The sequence below is a fragment of the Ahaetulla prasina genome, chromosome 4 (assembly GCF_028640845.1).
Source record: "Ahaetulla prasina isolate Xishuangbanna chromosome 4, ASM2864084v1, whole genome shotgun sequence".
Taxonomy (NCBI): Eukaryota; Metazoa; Chordata; class Lepidosauria; order Squamata; family Colubridae; genus Ahaetulla; species Ahaetulla prasina.
The window spans coordinates 122,437,580-122,453,986 of record NC_080542.1 but is presented as its reverse complement, the minus strand read 5'-3'; the positions used below and the strand labels follow the sequence as shown (position 1 = coordinate 122,453,986).

The 16,407-nt window shown below is 39.2% G+C and overlaps 1 protein-coding gene across 1 annotated transcript in view; it reads right to left on the bottom strand.

Annotated features, from left to right (window-relative positions):
• NMT2 (N-myristoyltransferase 2) overlaps window positions 1-16,407 on the bottom strand; it is a 38,138-nt gene that overhangs the window by 2,972 nt on the left and 18,759 nt on the right. The window contains exons 4-11 of the mRNA XM_058179707.1: window positions 16,071-16,189; window positions 15,113-15,204; window positions 14,437-14,553; window positions 12,521-12,691; window positions 6,727-6,835; window positions 3,305-3,475; window positions 2,516-2,683; window positions 764-901 (exon numbers count right to left, since the gene is read on the bottom strand). Coding sequence (XP_058035690.1) covers window positions 764-901; window positions 2,516-2,683; window positions 3,305-3,475; window positions 6,727-6,835; window positions 12,521-12,691; window positions 14,437-14,553; window positions 15,113-15,204; window positions 16,071-16,189 — 1,085 coding nt within the window. The remainder of the gene's footprint in view (window positions 1-763; window positions 902-2,515; window positions 2,684-3,304; window positions 3,476-6,726; window positions 6,836-12,520; window positions 12,692-14,436; window positions 14,554-15,112; window positions 15,205-16,070; window positions 16,190-16,407) is intronic.

Sequence of the window (16,407 nt, the reverse complement as noted above, 5' to 3'; positions counted from 1 at the left end):
TTACGAGTATGGGCCATTATAAAATCACCATATTTTCTATTGGCCCCCCCCAATTCTCACTTCCAACTCCAGGTGGGAAATTTTGAGGGAACTATATGCAGTGAGCCTATGCCTACTTGGGGGTGGGGGAGTGGGGAGGACAACTTGTTGCGGCCAACTTCCTGTGGCCAACCGCTGCAGGACAGTTCGATGCTATGTTGATCAGTTCATTCAGTTACTTTTATTCTTAACAACCACTTTTTTATCAAAATAATTCTAACTCTTATATTTCTGGATTGACTTTATTTTATTATTATCAGCCATGGTTCCATTGAAATTAATTTAGTTTCGTATTTGCTGAATTGTCCTGTGGTGAGTTGTCCATGGCTGGTTGACCACAGTGTGTTGGCTATGGCAAGTTGTTCCATTCCGTACCTAGGAGGCCAGAAGCATTCTTGAAAATGAAGGTAGTGTTCTCCAGCGTACTAATTTTCCAATGATGCAGAGTCAATCAAGAAAAGACTTTACTAATACATTATTATTCACAGGCACTGTGTGGGGAATTCCAAATATAGAGGAAGGCAGGCAGGCACACACAAACACTGCTATTGGAGGAGCTACTCAGTACATTTCATATCATTACACAAATGAAGAATCTATAGAGAATCTGGACATTATTGTATGTTAGCCCTTTTGACCACCACATCATCTGGAAGTATTGAGTACTATTGTTATCTCCAGAAGCATAGGAAGGACAATCAAATCTCTGGTATAAATATTTTACCTTTTCAGAATCCATGCCAGGACATCTCCAGTTATACAAATAATACTGCAGATTGCCATCACCAATACCAAATTTCAGTTTTTCCAGGAATGTTTTGTTTTCCATCAAGTCCAGTGCATTAAATACATCGAATCCTTTCTGGCAACATAAAGATATTACAAATTGATTTTCTAATTGGGTTTATGTAAGGGTTGGTAAAAGATTTTATTTAGAAAGGAAACTCTGCAATCTATCAAACATTCTGTATGTCAGGCATGTACTTCTACAATTAATTACAGTACAAATTGCTTTGAACACACCATAGCTGTTCCTTCCTCCTAGAATTCTAGTTACAATAAGATACATGGATAAAAAGATACAACTGGAAGGGACATTATACCCAATTTTACTTTGAACCGCATGCATATGGAACAAAAGATTTTGAATACTCTAGTGTGTATTTTTTAACCACAAACTAATGTTAGAATGCAGCACTGCAGATTAACTCTGCCCTTAGCCAGAAGTTCGATCCTGACCAGCTCAAGGTTGACTCAGCCATCCTTCCAAGATCAATAAAATGAGGACTCAGATTGTTGGGGGGAAATAGACTAACTTCTATAAACCACTTATGTAAAGCACTACGGGGTGGTGTATATAAGTCTAAGGGCTGTAACAGCTGTGATGGCACAATGGTTAGAATGTATGACTGGAGGCCACTTCTGCTGACTTCTTGGCTGCCTGCAATTTGGCCGTTCAAATCTCACCAGGTTCAAGGTTGACTCAGCCTTCCATCCTTCAGAGGTCGGTAAAATGAGGACTCCAGATTGTTGGGGGCGATATGCTGACTCTCTAAACCGTTTAGGGAGGGCTGTAAAGCTCTGAGAAGCAGTATATAAGTCTAAATGCTATTGCTATTTCTGTTAAGTGTGGTGCTAATTCTTCTAACCTACGAAAAATGAAATGAGGATGGCTTTTGAAAAAAGGAAAAGATATTCCCCTCACACCCTATTGTAAGGAATGAAAGCAGCCAATTGAATATGCTTTTCTTTCGCTGGACATTTGTGCTGTTTGTAGAAGGTGTAATTTTCAAAGAAAAAGAAGCTGAAGCAGCTGCATGAGTAATGTTAACTATAATCAAAAACGCAAGAACATTCCAAACATTATACTAATACTACTGTATCTTCCAAACAACAAACTCAATAAATCAGCAATGTTTTATATTTTTAGCAATGAGTTTACTCAACACAATCCAGGAACGTATAGATTGCAACAGCATACACACTAAAGCTCAGAAACGGCAACCAAACCAACACAGGACTCTGTACGTTTACAACTTAGAATCTGAAAATCTTAACAGCATTAGTAACCTTGTGTAATGATCACAATGCATACACAACACAGACAAACCTTTTTCTCTGCTACGTTCCTACAGTAGGTCATAGAAGTCATATCTGACTATGACTTTTCATTTCTTGTAACTGAAGTAGCCCAGATATAAAGCTTTGATTTGGAAAAACCACGTGCAACCCCAAAGTCATCTGGGGCTGTAAGGCAAACACAGGGGTTTTGAATAAGCAAAGACTGTGCCTCTTAACACTTTCCTATTGAGGACTAGGCTGAAACAAAAAGTTCCAAGGGGCAAAGAAAACATTATCACAACTTGTTTAGAGGTTGTACTGCTCTTGCTGAAGCAAGTAAATCAGTGAGACTTTAAGCCAATTTCACTCTTCTGTAAAAAAAACACCAAACAAACGAAAATATTGCATTACCTACCATCTTTGCTATAATGAGTGCATCATTCATTAGATCCAAGAGAGGGGTTTCTGTGTGAACATTATAGAAGGAATAGGCTGCTTTGAGGCTTTTATGAGCAGGGTGGTGCATGACTGTTGAAGGTAATGTATAGAAACTCAGAAAGTCAGTTAAAACACCATTTGAATTCTGGAAAAGGAAAACAAAACATGAAGGAATGCAAACAAAGGACTCTACAGTATTATAACTCTTAATTCACCCAGTTGATCTGCAAAATTACAGGCTGTGATAATTCAATGTAAAATGGCGTGGCAGAGCAAGGAACCTGAGTCCATCCAGTTTTAGTTGAACACTTTAACTCAGATCTTTCTGAACCTGGGATATCCCTCTGATGTTCCAACCAATGCTCTATTTCTTCGGTGACAAATATTTGTTTTATGCACTCTCCCATTCCAGTGTGAAGGGATTATGGACATCAGAATGAAAAGAAGGTGTGTAACTAGAAACAACAGTCTCCTACACAAAGTTGGAAGTCTCCAACTTCCACTCTCCCACTCCCCACCCCGCTCAACAATAAAAACAGCATCAGGAACATTTGCAAGAGGGACAAAAAAAGATTAAGCCCCAGGTTATGGGGAAAGAATCCTTTTGAGAAATTACAAAACAGATTTTAGCCCAAATCAGTTTATATATGTATTAGCCCTCCGTTCAAGCAAAGAAACCACATTAGAAAGAAAACAGCTGAGGAAAGGTTTCTATATGGAAGGAGTTTCTGTGGGAAAAGGAAGCTGAGAGGGGCCTCTCTCTCACCTCTACCACAAAGGTGTCAATAATATGATCCTGAGGCAGGAACCAGTGAGACACTTCTTCTTCGTCCATGACAGGAGCAAGATTGAACTGCTTCAAGTAACTGTTAACCAACTCTTGCACTGCTTTGATATCTTTTCGTTCCATAGGTCTCAAGCCTGAGGTTTTTGTGGCCTTATTATAATGAAAGAAGACAGAAATTCAAAGAGCTAATACCCCATGTAGGCTGTCATCAACAGGAAAGTATTCAGCCAGAGGCAACAGGGCGGTATATAAATTAAAATAATAAATAAATAAAATAAAATAAAATAAAATAATAAAATAAAATAAAATAAAATAAAATAAAATAAAATAAAATAAAATAAACAATCAAGAGGCATTGGGACTACAATCCCAAACTTTTCTCACTCAGCATTTCTGGAAGCTTAGTATACATACTCAACTGGTCAAAAGCAGTGTTTTGCACACACTTCTCATTCTTCTCAACAATTATTAAATATTAATGATCATAATCAATTATAAACTTCTCTCTCTCTCTGTGCATGTTTATCAAAGGAATTCCTCTGAACTAAAAGAATTCAACTATATCATGCTTTGTTGCCTTAGAATTCACCATTAAGTACCATTGGTACCAGAGAGATTTTTATAATGTGACTTCTCAAGATCTTCTCCCTCTTATAATGTGCCTTCTCTTTAAGAGCTCAAAAAATAATTAGTATATTCAAATAAGGACATAAAGTATCATATATTCAAGAAAATAGTACTTTTTCTCCAACCATCAACACCTTTACAAAAAATGTCTTCTGATACCAGGTGTGCCTCTTCTTTCCAGGACAGTCTATTCTTTGGAGGTTCCGCCCAACAACCATTGTATTTTTCCCCTTTTTGCACAGTACTGCCTCCCCCAAATGAAAAGCTTGCCTTGGCAGGGACAGAAGGCTATTTTGATGTGAGAATGAGGGTCCTCTGGGTGGACGCATTGCTTACATCAGGAAGTCTGTACAGCTTCATTGTTCTCTGTAATGTCATATTTCTGCTCAAGTGAGAAAATTTCACTTCTACCAATTTTCTGGGGTTCAGCGATCGATGCCAGTATCTGGAAAAATTAATGCATTTGCATTCTTTTCAACAAATTAATTTTACACATTTTTATAGTCAATGTAGGAGACAATATTAGTCTGGGAATGAAATCTTTCTTGTTGTTGCATCAAATAATAATAAAATGTTCCGTACTAATCTTATGCCCAATCCACCAAAAAAACTGACAGTAGCTTAGATTATTTCCTATAGCTTATATGTTTCCAATTCAGATTTTCTAGAGTACTCAGTTCAACATATTATTTTCGAATGTGATTTTATCCATGTCTACTCAGAAATAAGAATCTGTTAAGATTAATGCTTAGTATGTAGCTACATATCTGCTTCATCTAATCTGATGTTTTGCAAATGTACTGAGACCATCTCTCAAAGCCGTTGCTTATTATGGAAGTTCCTATCCCAAAACAAGAGCCGCTGAATGGGTGAAACTGTAGAATCATCATGGCATTTCAATTCTGTCCTTACACATAAAAAATATTTATAGGTAGTCCTGAATTTATGACTGCAATTGAGCCAGAAATTTCAATTGCAAGTCATGATGTCATAACTGGACCCGATTCACTCCAGTTAAACAAATCACATGATCATAAGTGCAAATGCATTCTCCTAAATGGGAAACAAGTCTGAGAAATTGACAAAAAATGTTGCAAATCATGGTCAAGTAATTGTAAGAAGCTACAACCAATTGTCAACATGAGCTGGTTGTCAAGTGCCTGAAATACAGTCATGTGACCACAGGATGGGAGAGGTACAACACACTGCAATAGTCTAAAGCACTTCTTCACTAGATTATTGAAAATCCAAATGGTCATTAAACAACTAATCAGAAATTGAGGACTATCTTTATGAGACATTTTCTTAACTATATACAAAAGACCCATCAGGGTGTATATTTACACATTGTAAAGATTTATTCTTGGAATAGTGTAATTATAATTAATCATTTGTACCACTGCTTTGAAAGAGACATAAGAAGTTCCTTTGTATGCAGTCAAACTATTCAAAATTCTTATTCGTTATTGCCAAATAATTTAGAATATGAAATAGGTGGGTTTTTTTCCAAACTTTCCCGGAAATGCAAGAAATGCAACCTTGGCCCTTTCATAAAAAAATTAGAGGTTCTGCGCATGCGCAAGATGGCGCACCGGTGAAGAGTCGGCTCCGGCGTTTGAGGGACCTCCGAGGTTTGGCAAGTGACGAAACCGCCGCCCAGCTGCCTGCTGCCCCCGGCCTGGACTATTATCTGATCGGCAGCCGTGAGAGGGGTTTTTGGACTTTTCTGAGTCCACGGCTGCTGAGAATGGGGCCGGGTAAGCAGTCAGCGAAGTTCCGGCGGCCATGTTTGTTTTCGGGCCTGGGAGTGGGGCGAGTGGGGCGATGATTCGACGTTTTTTTTCGGCCGTTTCTGGCCGGTTTTCCAGCTAATTCTCAGTTGGCTCCTGCAATTGGCGATAAGTCTTGGCTTGGTATGGCCGACCTCCCTCCGGATTACCATATCGCGTTACATCATGTCGTCCTGGCTGCGCTGGGCCGCTTGGGTTTTGGATTTTTTAACCCGGTCTGGACAATGGCAACAGCGTTTGTGACGTTCCATCTTTCTTCGGCCATGGCGCCTGTGGCTTTCCCTTGCTGCCAGTTGATGATCTTGGCGTCCTTTCTATCCTCCAGCCTCTCGGAGAGGTTCAACCTGTGGGATAGGTTTGGCCCTCGGAAGGAGAGGTTTGGGACTACAATCCCAAACTTTTCTCACTCAGCATTTCTGGAAGCTTAGTATACATACTCAACTGGTCAAAAGCAGTGTTTTGCACACACTTCTCATTCTTCTCAACAATTATTAAATATTAATGAGCACAATCAATTATAAACTTCTCTCTCTCTGTGCATGTTTATCAAAGGAATTCCTCTGAACTAAAAGAATTCAACTATATCATGCTTTGTTGCCTTAGAATTCACCATTAAGTACCATTGGTACCAGAGAGATTTTTATAATGTGACTTCTCAAGATCTTCTCCCTCTTATAACGTGCCTTCTCTTTAAGAGCTCAAAAAATAATTAGTATATTCAAATAAGGACATAAAGTATCATACATTCAAGAAAATAGTACTTTTTCTCCAACCATCAACACCTTTACAAAAAATGTCTTCTGATACCAGGTGTGCCTCTTCTTTCCAGGACAGTCTATTCTTTGGAGGTTCCGCCCAACAACCATTGTATTTTTCCCCTTTTTGCACAGTACTGCCTCCCCCAAATGAAAAGCTTGCCTTGGCAGGGACAGAAGGCTATTTTGATGTGAGAATGAGGGTCCTCTGGGTGGACGCATTGCTTACATCAGGAAGTCTGTACAGCTTCATTGTTCTCTGTAATGTCATATTTCTGCTCAAGTGAGAAAATTTCACTTCTACCAATTTTCTGGGGTTCAGCGATCGATGCCAGTATCTGGAAAAATTAATGCATTTGCATTCTTTTCAACAAATTAATTTTATACATTTTTATAGTCAATGTAGGAGACAATATTAGTCTGGGAATGAAATCTTTCTTGTTGTTGCATCAAATAATAATAAAATGTTCCGTACTAATCTTAAGCCCAATCCACCAAAAAAACTGACAGTAGCTTTAATTATTTCCTATAGCTTATATGTTTCCAATTCAGATCTTCTAGTTCAACATATTATTTTCGAATGTGATTTTATCCATGTCTACTCAGAAATAAGAATCTGTTAAGATTAATGCTTAGTATGTAGCTACATATCTGCTTCATCTAATCTGATGTTTTGCAAATGTACTGAGACCATCTCTCAAAGCCGTTGCTTATTATGGAAGTTCCTATCCCAAAACAACTGGAGAGCCGCTGAATGGGTGAAACTGTAGAATCATCATGGCATTTCAATTCTGTCCTTACACATAAAAAATATTTATAGGTAGTCCTGAATTTATGACTGCAATTGAGCCAGAAATTTCAATTGCAAGTCATGATGTCATAACTGGACCCGATTCACTCCAGTTAAACAAATCACATGATCATAAGTGCAAATACATTCTCCTAAATGGGTAGGCTTTTTTGCCAGAAACTGGAAACAAGTCTGAGAAATTGACAAAAAATGTTGCAAATCATGGTCAGGTAATTGTAAGAAGCTACAACCAATTGTCAACGTGAGCTGGTTGTCCAGTGCCTGAAATACAGTCATGTGACCACAGGATGGGAGAGGTACAACATACTGCAATAGTCTAAAGCACTTCTTCACTAGATTATTGAAAATCCAAATGGTCATTAAACAACTGATCAGAAATTGAGGACTATCTTTATGAGACATTTTCTTAACTATATACAAAAGACCTATCAGGGTGTATATTTACACACTGTAAAGATTTATTCTTGGAATAGTGTAATTATAATTAATCATTTGTACCACTGCTGTTGAAAGAGACATAAGAAGTTCCTTTGTATGCAGTCAAACTATTCAAAATTCTTATTCGTTATTGCCAAATAATTTAGAATATGAAATAGGTGGGTTTTTTTCCAAACTTTCCCGGAAATGCAAGAAATGCAACCTTGGCCCTTTCATAACAGAATAATAAAGTTGGAAAGGACCTTGGAGGTCTTCCAGTCCAACCTCCTAATCAAGCAGGAGACTATACCATTTCAGACAAACAGCAGTGGTATCTTCATGCATTTTTTTTGGTGCTAAAAGGCAATATTCTTTGATTTGTATGGTAGTAGAGACCATCATCCTCTCTCTCCACATATTTAAGAAAGCCAAAAGCACAAAACTGAATTTATTTAAATGTATTTTTTAGATTTGTGCTAGTTCACTGATATGTCTCTTAATTTTTTGGAAGATTTTTTGCTAAGATCCTACTATGCAAATCAAATAAGCATTTGCATTATCATATTCCACCAAAACTTAAACAACAAAAACAAAATCAATTAAAAATCCTCATTACTATATGCTTTTATATTTTCTTGGTCCATTTTTTTGTATTTTGTATCTTTGACTAGAAGAAATGAAATATGCAAAAAACATATTTTCTGCCAAGTATGACTTTGAAGTTTTTCAAAAATATTTATATCCTTTGCTGCAATAACTGGCACATTGCAATTTTAATAAAGCTGTAACTACAACCTACACAAAATATTGCCAAATGAACTTGCCCCTAAATATATACTTTAAAATAGGTGAAGCTTAATTGAAGTAGAATAACCTGAATGCACAATTTATCCTGCACTTCTGTAGAATAACTTTTTAAAGAAATACTGACAATAAAACAAGGTATAGCAAAGAATTCAATTATTTCTATATATGCTTAAGATCAATATTTCATAATCTCAGCTAGGTATTCTGGCTGAGAAATTCTGGGAGTTGAAGTCCACATATCTAAAATTTGCTAAACCTGAGGAACGCTGCTTCAGACCAATCCAGTCTTCACCAATGCTCTGGACTTCAGAACTTCAACTCTCAGGATTCATAATCAACAGGGACTTTTAATTCCTGTACATTTGAAGGAAACCATGCTGAATAAAAATTGACATTATGTTAGCGTGTTAGACTGACTCAGTAAGTTCTCCGCATAGTCTATGCTGCCTCCCTGTAGTGATTAACCCTTGAAAGAACACTTTTTAGAGAAACCATACAAAAATATATATGTATATGACATTAGCTTGTTACTGAAAGTTTGGAGAGTCAACATCTGAATATGAAGAAGATGATTTTGCTGTCCTGAAGTATTCCTAGGTTTTCACCCCTTTGATGCTTAATTTTAAAATGTCTATCTGTTATCCAATTAGCATCTTTTTTATTTTGAATAACACTGTCAACATATTCCTGGCAAATTGATTCCATGCAATGAGTCGTGTTCCCAACATGTTGACAATCTACCATGTCTGAGATTGATTATAAAGGCCATACAGATAATCCTTGACTTACAACCATTTAGTGACCAAAGTTATAACAGCACTGAAAAAAGTGACCTATGACTGTTTCTCAGACTTATGACTGTTGCAGCCATCTCCACGATCATGTGATCAAAATTCAGACGCTTGGCAAATGACTCATATCTAAAACCATGTCTCAGGGTCATGCAAACACTTCTGACAAGCCAAGTCAATGGGGAAGCCAAATTCACTTAACAACCCTATTACTAACTTGCAGCCATTCACTTAACAACTGTAGTAAGAAATATTGTAAAATGGGGCAAAACTCACTTAACAATTGTCTCACTTAGAAACAGAAAAAATGAGTTCAATTCTAGTTGTAATTTGAGAACAACTGCATGTTCAAGAGAGCTGAGACTATTATATTTGTGAATTAGTAAGCCAAAGGGGGAGAGAAGAAAAAAAGCATTCTGCTCAGAAAATGGAATAGATGCAAAAATTGTAGCCTACATGGATACTTGCATTATATTCATAAAAATAAAATAAGGGAGGGGGGAGAATCAACTTTATTAGGCTGCTTAAATTGAAATACATAGGAATCTCAAAATAATTTATATTTACAGACTGTGCATTCACTGAGAAGACGCCTAGAGAGCACTTGGAGGTCCAGTCGTTCCGAAGCTGATCGGACACTAGTTAGGTCCTATTCTAGGACCTACCTAGTGGCAATGAGGGAGGCGAGGCGTTCCTACGCCTCCACCCTCATTGCGTCGGCAGATAACCGCCCGGCCGCCCTGTTTGGTGACCGCTCCCTCCTTCATCAGGAGGTGCGGGATGACCCTTACAGGGGCGTGCCGAGGAGTTTAGTGGTTATCTATACGACAAAATCGCTCAGCTCCGGGATGGTCTGGACCAAATTGGGATGATCAAGCGAGGGAGAGGAGGCACGTCTTGTTGAGTCTGTTTGGGATGAATTTGACCCTGTGGCTCCGAGGGCGTGGACAGGTTGTTGGGGAGGCTCCGCCACTACATGTTTACTGGATCCGTGTCCTTCCTGGCTGGTGCTGGCCACTCAGGAGGTGACACGAGGCTGGCTCCAGAGGATTATAAATGCTTCTTTGTTGGAAGGGGTTTTCCCTGCCGCCTTGAAAGAGGCGGTGGTGAGACCCCTCCTTAAGAAGCCCTCTTTGGACCCGGCTATTTTGGGGAATTATCGGTTAGTCTCCAACCTTCGCTTTGTTGCGAAGGTTGTAGAGAGTGCTGTGCGTCAGCTACCCCAATACCTGGAAGAATCCGTCTATCTAGACCCGTTCCAGTCCGGCTTCCGACCCGGTTACAGCACGGAGACAGCTTTGGTCGCATTGGTGGATGATCTCTGGAGGGCCAGGGACAGGGGTTATTCCTCTGCCCTGGTCCTATTAGACCTCTCAGCGGCTTTTGATACCATCGACCATGGTATCTTGCTGCGCCGGCTGGGGGGATTGGGAGTGGGAGGCACCGTTTATCGGTGGTTCTCCTCCTATCTCTCTGACCGGTTGCAGACGGTGTTGACAGGGGGACAGAGGTCGGCCGCGAGGGCCCTCACTTGGGGGGTGCCGCAGGGGTCGATTCTCTCGCCCCTTCTGTTCAACATCTACATGAAGCCGTTGGGTGAGATCATCAGTGGCTTTGGGGTGAAGTACCATCAGTACGCTGATGACACTCAGCTGTACTTCTCCACCCCAGGTCACCCCAATGAAGTTGTTGAAGTGCTGTCCCGGTGTTTGGAAGCCGTACGGGTCTGGATGGGGAGAAACAGGCTCAAGCTCAATCCCTCCAAGACGGAGTGGCTGTGGATGCCGGCATCTCGATTCAGTCAGCTGCAGCTGCAGCTGACTGTTGGAGGCGAGTTATTGGCCCCAAAGGATAGGGTGCGCAACTTAGGTGTCCTCCTGGATGAGCGGCTGTCGTTTGAAGATCATTTGACGGCCGTCTCCAGGGGGGCCTTCCACCAGGTCCGCCTGGTTCGGCAGTTGCGCCCCTTCCTTGATCGGGATGCCTTGTGCACAGTCACTCACGCACTCGTTACCTCTCGCTTGGATTATTGTAATGCTCTCTACATGGGGCTCCCCTTGAAGTGCACTCGAAGGCTTCAGTTAGTCCAGAATGCAGCTGCGCGGGTGATAGAGGGAGTGTCGCGTACCTCCCATGTAACACCTCTCCTGCGCAGACTGCACTGGCTACCTGTGGCTTTTCGGGTGCACTTTAAGGTTTTGGTTATGACCTTTAAAGCGCTCCATGGCTTAGGGCCTGGGTACTTACGGGACCGTCTGCTGTTACCATATGCCTCCCACCGACCCGTACGCTCTCACAGAGGGACTTCTCAGGTGCCGTCCGCCAAGCAATGTCGGCTGGCGGCCCCAGGAAGGTCCTTCTCTGTGGGGCTCCACACTCTGGAACGAACTTCCCGGGTTTCGCCAAATACCTGACCTTCGACCTTTCGCGAACTGAAGACACACCTTTTTATTCGCGCGGGGCTGGCTTAAATTTTATGGATTTTATAGTTTTTATTATTAATTTTAAATGGGGTTTTAGTTTCTATATTTTTTTAAATTTTTAGGCAAATTATAATAAGTTTTTTAATCTTGCATTTTATATAATACTGTCTTGTCTGTTTTTATTTGCCTGTACACCGCCCTGAGTCCTTCGGGAGAAGGGCGGTATAAAAATCAAATAAATGAAATGAAATGAAATGACTGGAAATCATTTTTACCTATTTACTGTGCTTTTGGTTTTGTTTACTAGACTTTGTGTTCAGGCTAGGTCTCACAAAGTAGCTAATAAAACCAGTGATGAAATAAAACTTCAAGTGGATTAAATCCTTAAAACATTGCAAGAAAGGCAATCAGAATCTAGCCATGAAAAATCAACCACAAGTTTTGCAATATTCAAAGGAAGTGAGGTGAGGAGATAAGGAACCATACCTCAACTTCCACTTTTTTGTATTTCCATCTTGTGATACTGACATAGAAACTGTAGATGTTCACAATAGCCATGAGTTTCACAACTGGAGCTCATACATTTTCTAGAAAGGCAGAAAGGCTAACTCTCATTTCGTCACTGCTAGTACTGTAATGTACTGTAATGTGAAATACCTCCCTAATCTCTTCCAATCTGAAGTTAAACTGACCATTCAACTTATAAGGTGAGTTTTGGCTACTCTTTTATAACAAAAATTATGTAAATTCTCAAAAAACAACATCTTTGCTTACCTGCAAGTTGCTACAGGTTTGGGAAGGACAACTCCTGCAGTGTAAACAGCCTGAAAAATTCCTTCCAAGTTTACTCTTCTGGTTATTTCACGAATCAGGACTGGTGCTACTCGCTTTGATCGTAGTTTTTTATGGACACACAGAAAGTTAATTTCTACCATTTTCTTCTCACTGTTAAAGAAAATACATAAACAATTGCTTAAATTTTTGAAGGAGTACAAATTGTCCAACAAATATTACCTAACGTACTGACCAACCCTTTCCAATTTTACAGAAAACATTTCTTACAGAAGAAGCGAGGACATTTTTGAATTAAGAACTGTTATTTTAACGAAAGAACTATATCTAGGTCATCATCGTCATCTTCATCATCATCGATCATCATCATAGAGGGGGACAGAACCTTAAGTTTTATTCTCTCTTTTTTTTTTTTTGAAAAGTTTGGGGGAAACTGCTGTTTGTTTTTCAAAACACAAAAGCTAAATTAAATGAATTAGAGGTTTAATACTCTGTGGTATTCTCTGTTTTAAAGATAGTGGAAAGCGTCATGGTAGCCTATGAATGGATTTGCGGCTAATTTCAGAAGCACCATCTTGGAGAATTCCTGGAATCACAAGACAGAGATTGGGGTCCTTGCTCTACAGCTTTCTCCAACTAGCTACTAACGGGGGTTTGTGAAAAGAATATGGGTTTCATTATTTTCTAGATTATGATTCTGCATCAGTGTTTCCCAACAGTAGCAACTTGAAGATGTATGGATCAACTACCAAGTCTCTTCAGCTATCAACACATTTTGAAATAGGAAAAATAATTTTTTTCATAATTCCAGCTTCTGCATAGCTTTTTGTGAGGTATATGAGAAATAAAGTTGATTCATTTCCCAGAACCATTTCAGTGCATGAAATGTTTATACCTTTTAAAAGAAGATTTAAAATAAAAAATGAAGAGATTATTTCAGTGATTTGGTGCCAATTTTCTTACTCTGAAAGTAACATGTACTTTGTGTATAACGTAGAGTTAAAAGCTGGGAAGAGCATGTTGCTATATTTATGCAGCGCAAATGCAGCGCAAACACTTTTCATGCTGAGAATAAAAGTTTTTAGGGTCCGTGATCTCATGAGAGTTCAGGCATCCAGTCTCTGCAAATGAGGATTGGTGCCTGAATTCACATGACATTATTGGAAATTTTTAAGAAAATGTTGGATAACCATCTGACTGAGATGGTGTAGGGTTCCTGCCTAGGCAGGGGGTTGGACTAGAAGGCCTCCAAGGTCCCTTCCAACTCTGTTGTTATGTTATGTTATGTTATTGCATCCAGGAGCTTCCATCAACTCTCCTCTCCCTCAAAAGCAAAGTAACCATGACAGAGATGAGACAGATTCATAAAAATTCGATTTGTAATTTTGGGACTTGCTCGTAAACACTAGGGGGGCCCTTATCTTGTAACTGAAAGCGGGCATTAAATGAACACATCTCCAATACTTTTGAAAATAAAAAAAAATGCTGAAATGGCAGTATTCTGAATATTCTCAATAAACATCATTAGTAGGGTAAAAAAAAGCACAGAGATGTAAGTGTGGTTGTACCACAGTTCTTAAGGTACCGATAGATAACAAGTGATGGTCTCGAAGATTAAAAGATGATGAGAAAGAGAAAGAGGAGGAAGACAATGTTTTAAAATGGCAATAAATTCTACAGATGTTGCATGATGAGGCTGTCACAGAAAAAGTTGCTAGTTGTTGGGAGTAAATGGACATGAACTTTAGCTTAAGATATTTAAAACATTTTCAACACTTCACCAAGGTTTCCCCTTAAAGTTTCTTCCAAATCTAACCTTTTTGAAAATTTGTGCAAATGATTTTAAGAAAAACTTAAAAGGTCCCAGATAACTTTATAACTGATCAGTTAGGGCTTACCTATCATAAATCCGAATGTGTGCCGGAATGGCACTGATGAACCCCACCAATTTCCTATTGGATGATACCCTGACGCCACAGTGCCACTGCGGAAGCCAACCTGGCGGTCTAAGGGCCCTAAAAGAGAGAAAAAGGTATGAAAGTAACAATTAGGTCTTACCTTTTATAGAATACAGGGAGTCCTTGGCTTACAACCATCCATTTAGCAACCATTCAAAGTTATAATGACACTGAAATAAGTGACTTAAAATTGATCCTCAATTTATGATTGTCACAGCATCCTCAAAACTGAGGAGCATGGCACGGTCCAGGGTCAAGAGATCACTGTTTGCAAGCTTTTTAGCCAGCTTCCAACAAAAGCAATGGGGGAAGCTGGGTTTGCTTAACAACCTGAACTGACTTACTTAACAGTCAAGGCAAAAAAGGTTGTAAAATTGGGCAAGGTTCACTTAACAACTGTCTTGCTTAGCAATGGAAATTTTGGTCCCAAATGTGGTCATAGGCTGAGGACTATCTGTGCCGTAAACTTTCTAAACATCAAATATGAAAAAAAAATCACTTAAATTCCTTGCTCCGGCAAGAGAAATGAGGAGAAAGGGCTGAGAAGAGAACAGGCAAATGACATCATTACTTCTCCACAGACGCACCCTTGATGTATATGGAAACTGGGACTCACCACAAAAGGAATTCTGGTGAATAGTCAAATCTAAACATGTTATCATCATCTTCAACATAATTTTCATTTAGCAGCATGTACAACTCCTTTAACTGGAAAAAAGAGGTGGAAGGAAACCAACAATTTATTGAATCCAACAGCTTTCACTTTGCTCTGAATTTGTACACCTGACTCTTCTCTTAAGAGAAACAGTCTAACTAGCCAAATCAAACTCATCAATGAACAAGTGGAGGGGGACAGGAATTCTGACCAGAAGGGACGCAGTTGAGACCTGTTTCATATAAAGACATATATCTAGCTTCACTGGAGACATAAGGCACAATATCTATTTCTTTCCACCCTCTTGGTTTCAACGTAGCTGAGGTTTAGTTACTTCTTCCACAGCCCATTGTTGGCTGTGCTACTTAGAGGGAATTACTAGCTTGAAGCCACCCAATGAGTTTTCATAACTGAGAGTAGAATCCAGTCCTTCCAGTCCAGTCCAAGACCTTCACCACTATATTACGTTGGCTCTCATTCTTAACATTGGTTGATAAGGTGGGGTAAGATCCTATGATTAAAGTTATTCCTTAGCTACTCGGAGACTGGGTAAAATCAGTTATATCAGTTTTCAACGAAAATCCAGAGGATTAAATGTTCTCATTTCTGTTCTGCATCTCAGCTGTTCTGCTCTCACTTCAATTCTGTAGCTCAGCATTTTCCCCTGGAAATTAAGAATTGAGTATATGAGGGGTGGTTTTTTTTTGCTATTTTCTTCCCAAGAAAAACAAATGGTATCCTAACAGACTAGTCCAAAATAAGATGGAGAACTATATGGTCAGGAGGGGACTTCTGTGTCTCTTCAATTCATATCCACTGGCAATTTCATTACATTGGCAGAAAGCTCAACTATACACACACAAATACACAAACACGAAACTGAGTTTGTATTTGAAAGACTGCAAGGAACTCTACTTACAATTTCAGCATTGCTCAGATCCAACGTGTCCCAAGTAAAACCCTGCGGTAAAGAATACGGCTCTATGCGTATGTTATCCTTATCTGGTTCAATAGCACCATGCGATGTTATAACTTCACCTTAAGAGAAAAAGAAGGTAACCTTGAAAGTTTTAAAATATTTTTTTCTGATTTCAGGGAAGCTGAAAGAAGGTATAGTAAACAAAAATTAAGACAAGCTATTAGAAGTCCATGGCCAAATTCATTTTATGTCAAATAAATTATTAATGTTGCTATATTCTTTCCTAGATATTTAATTGTATTACAAGGGAATAGCAATCTCCACAGAATTTCAATAC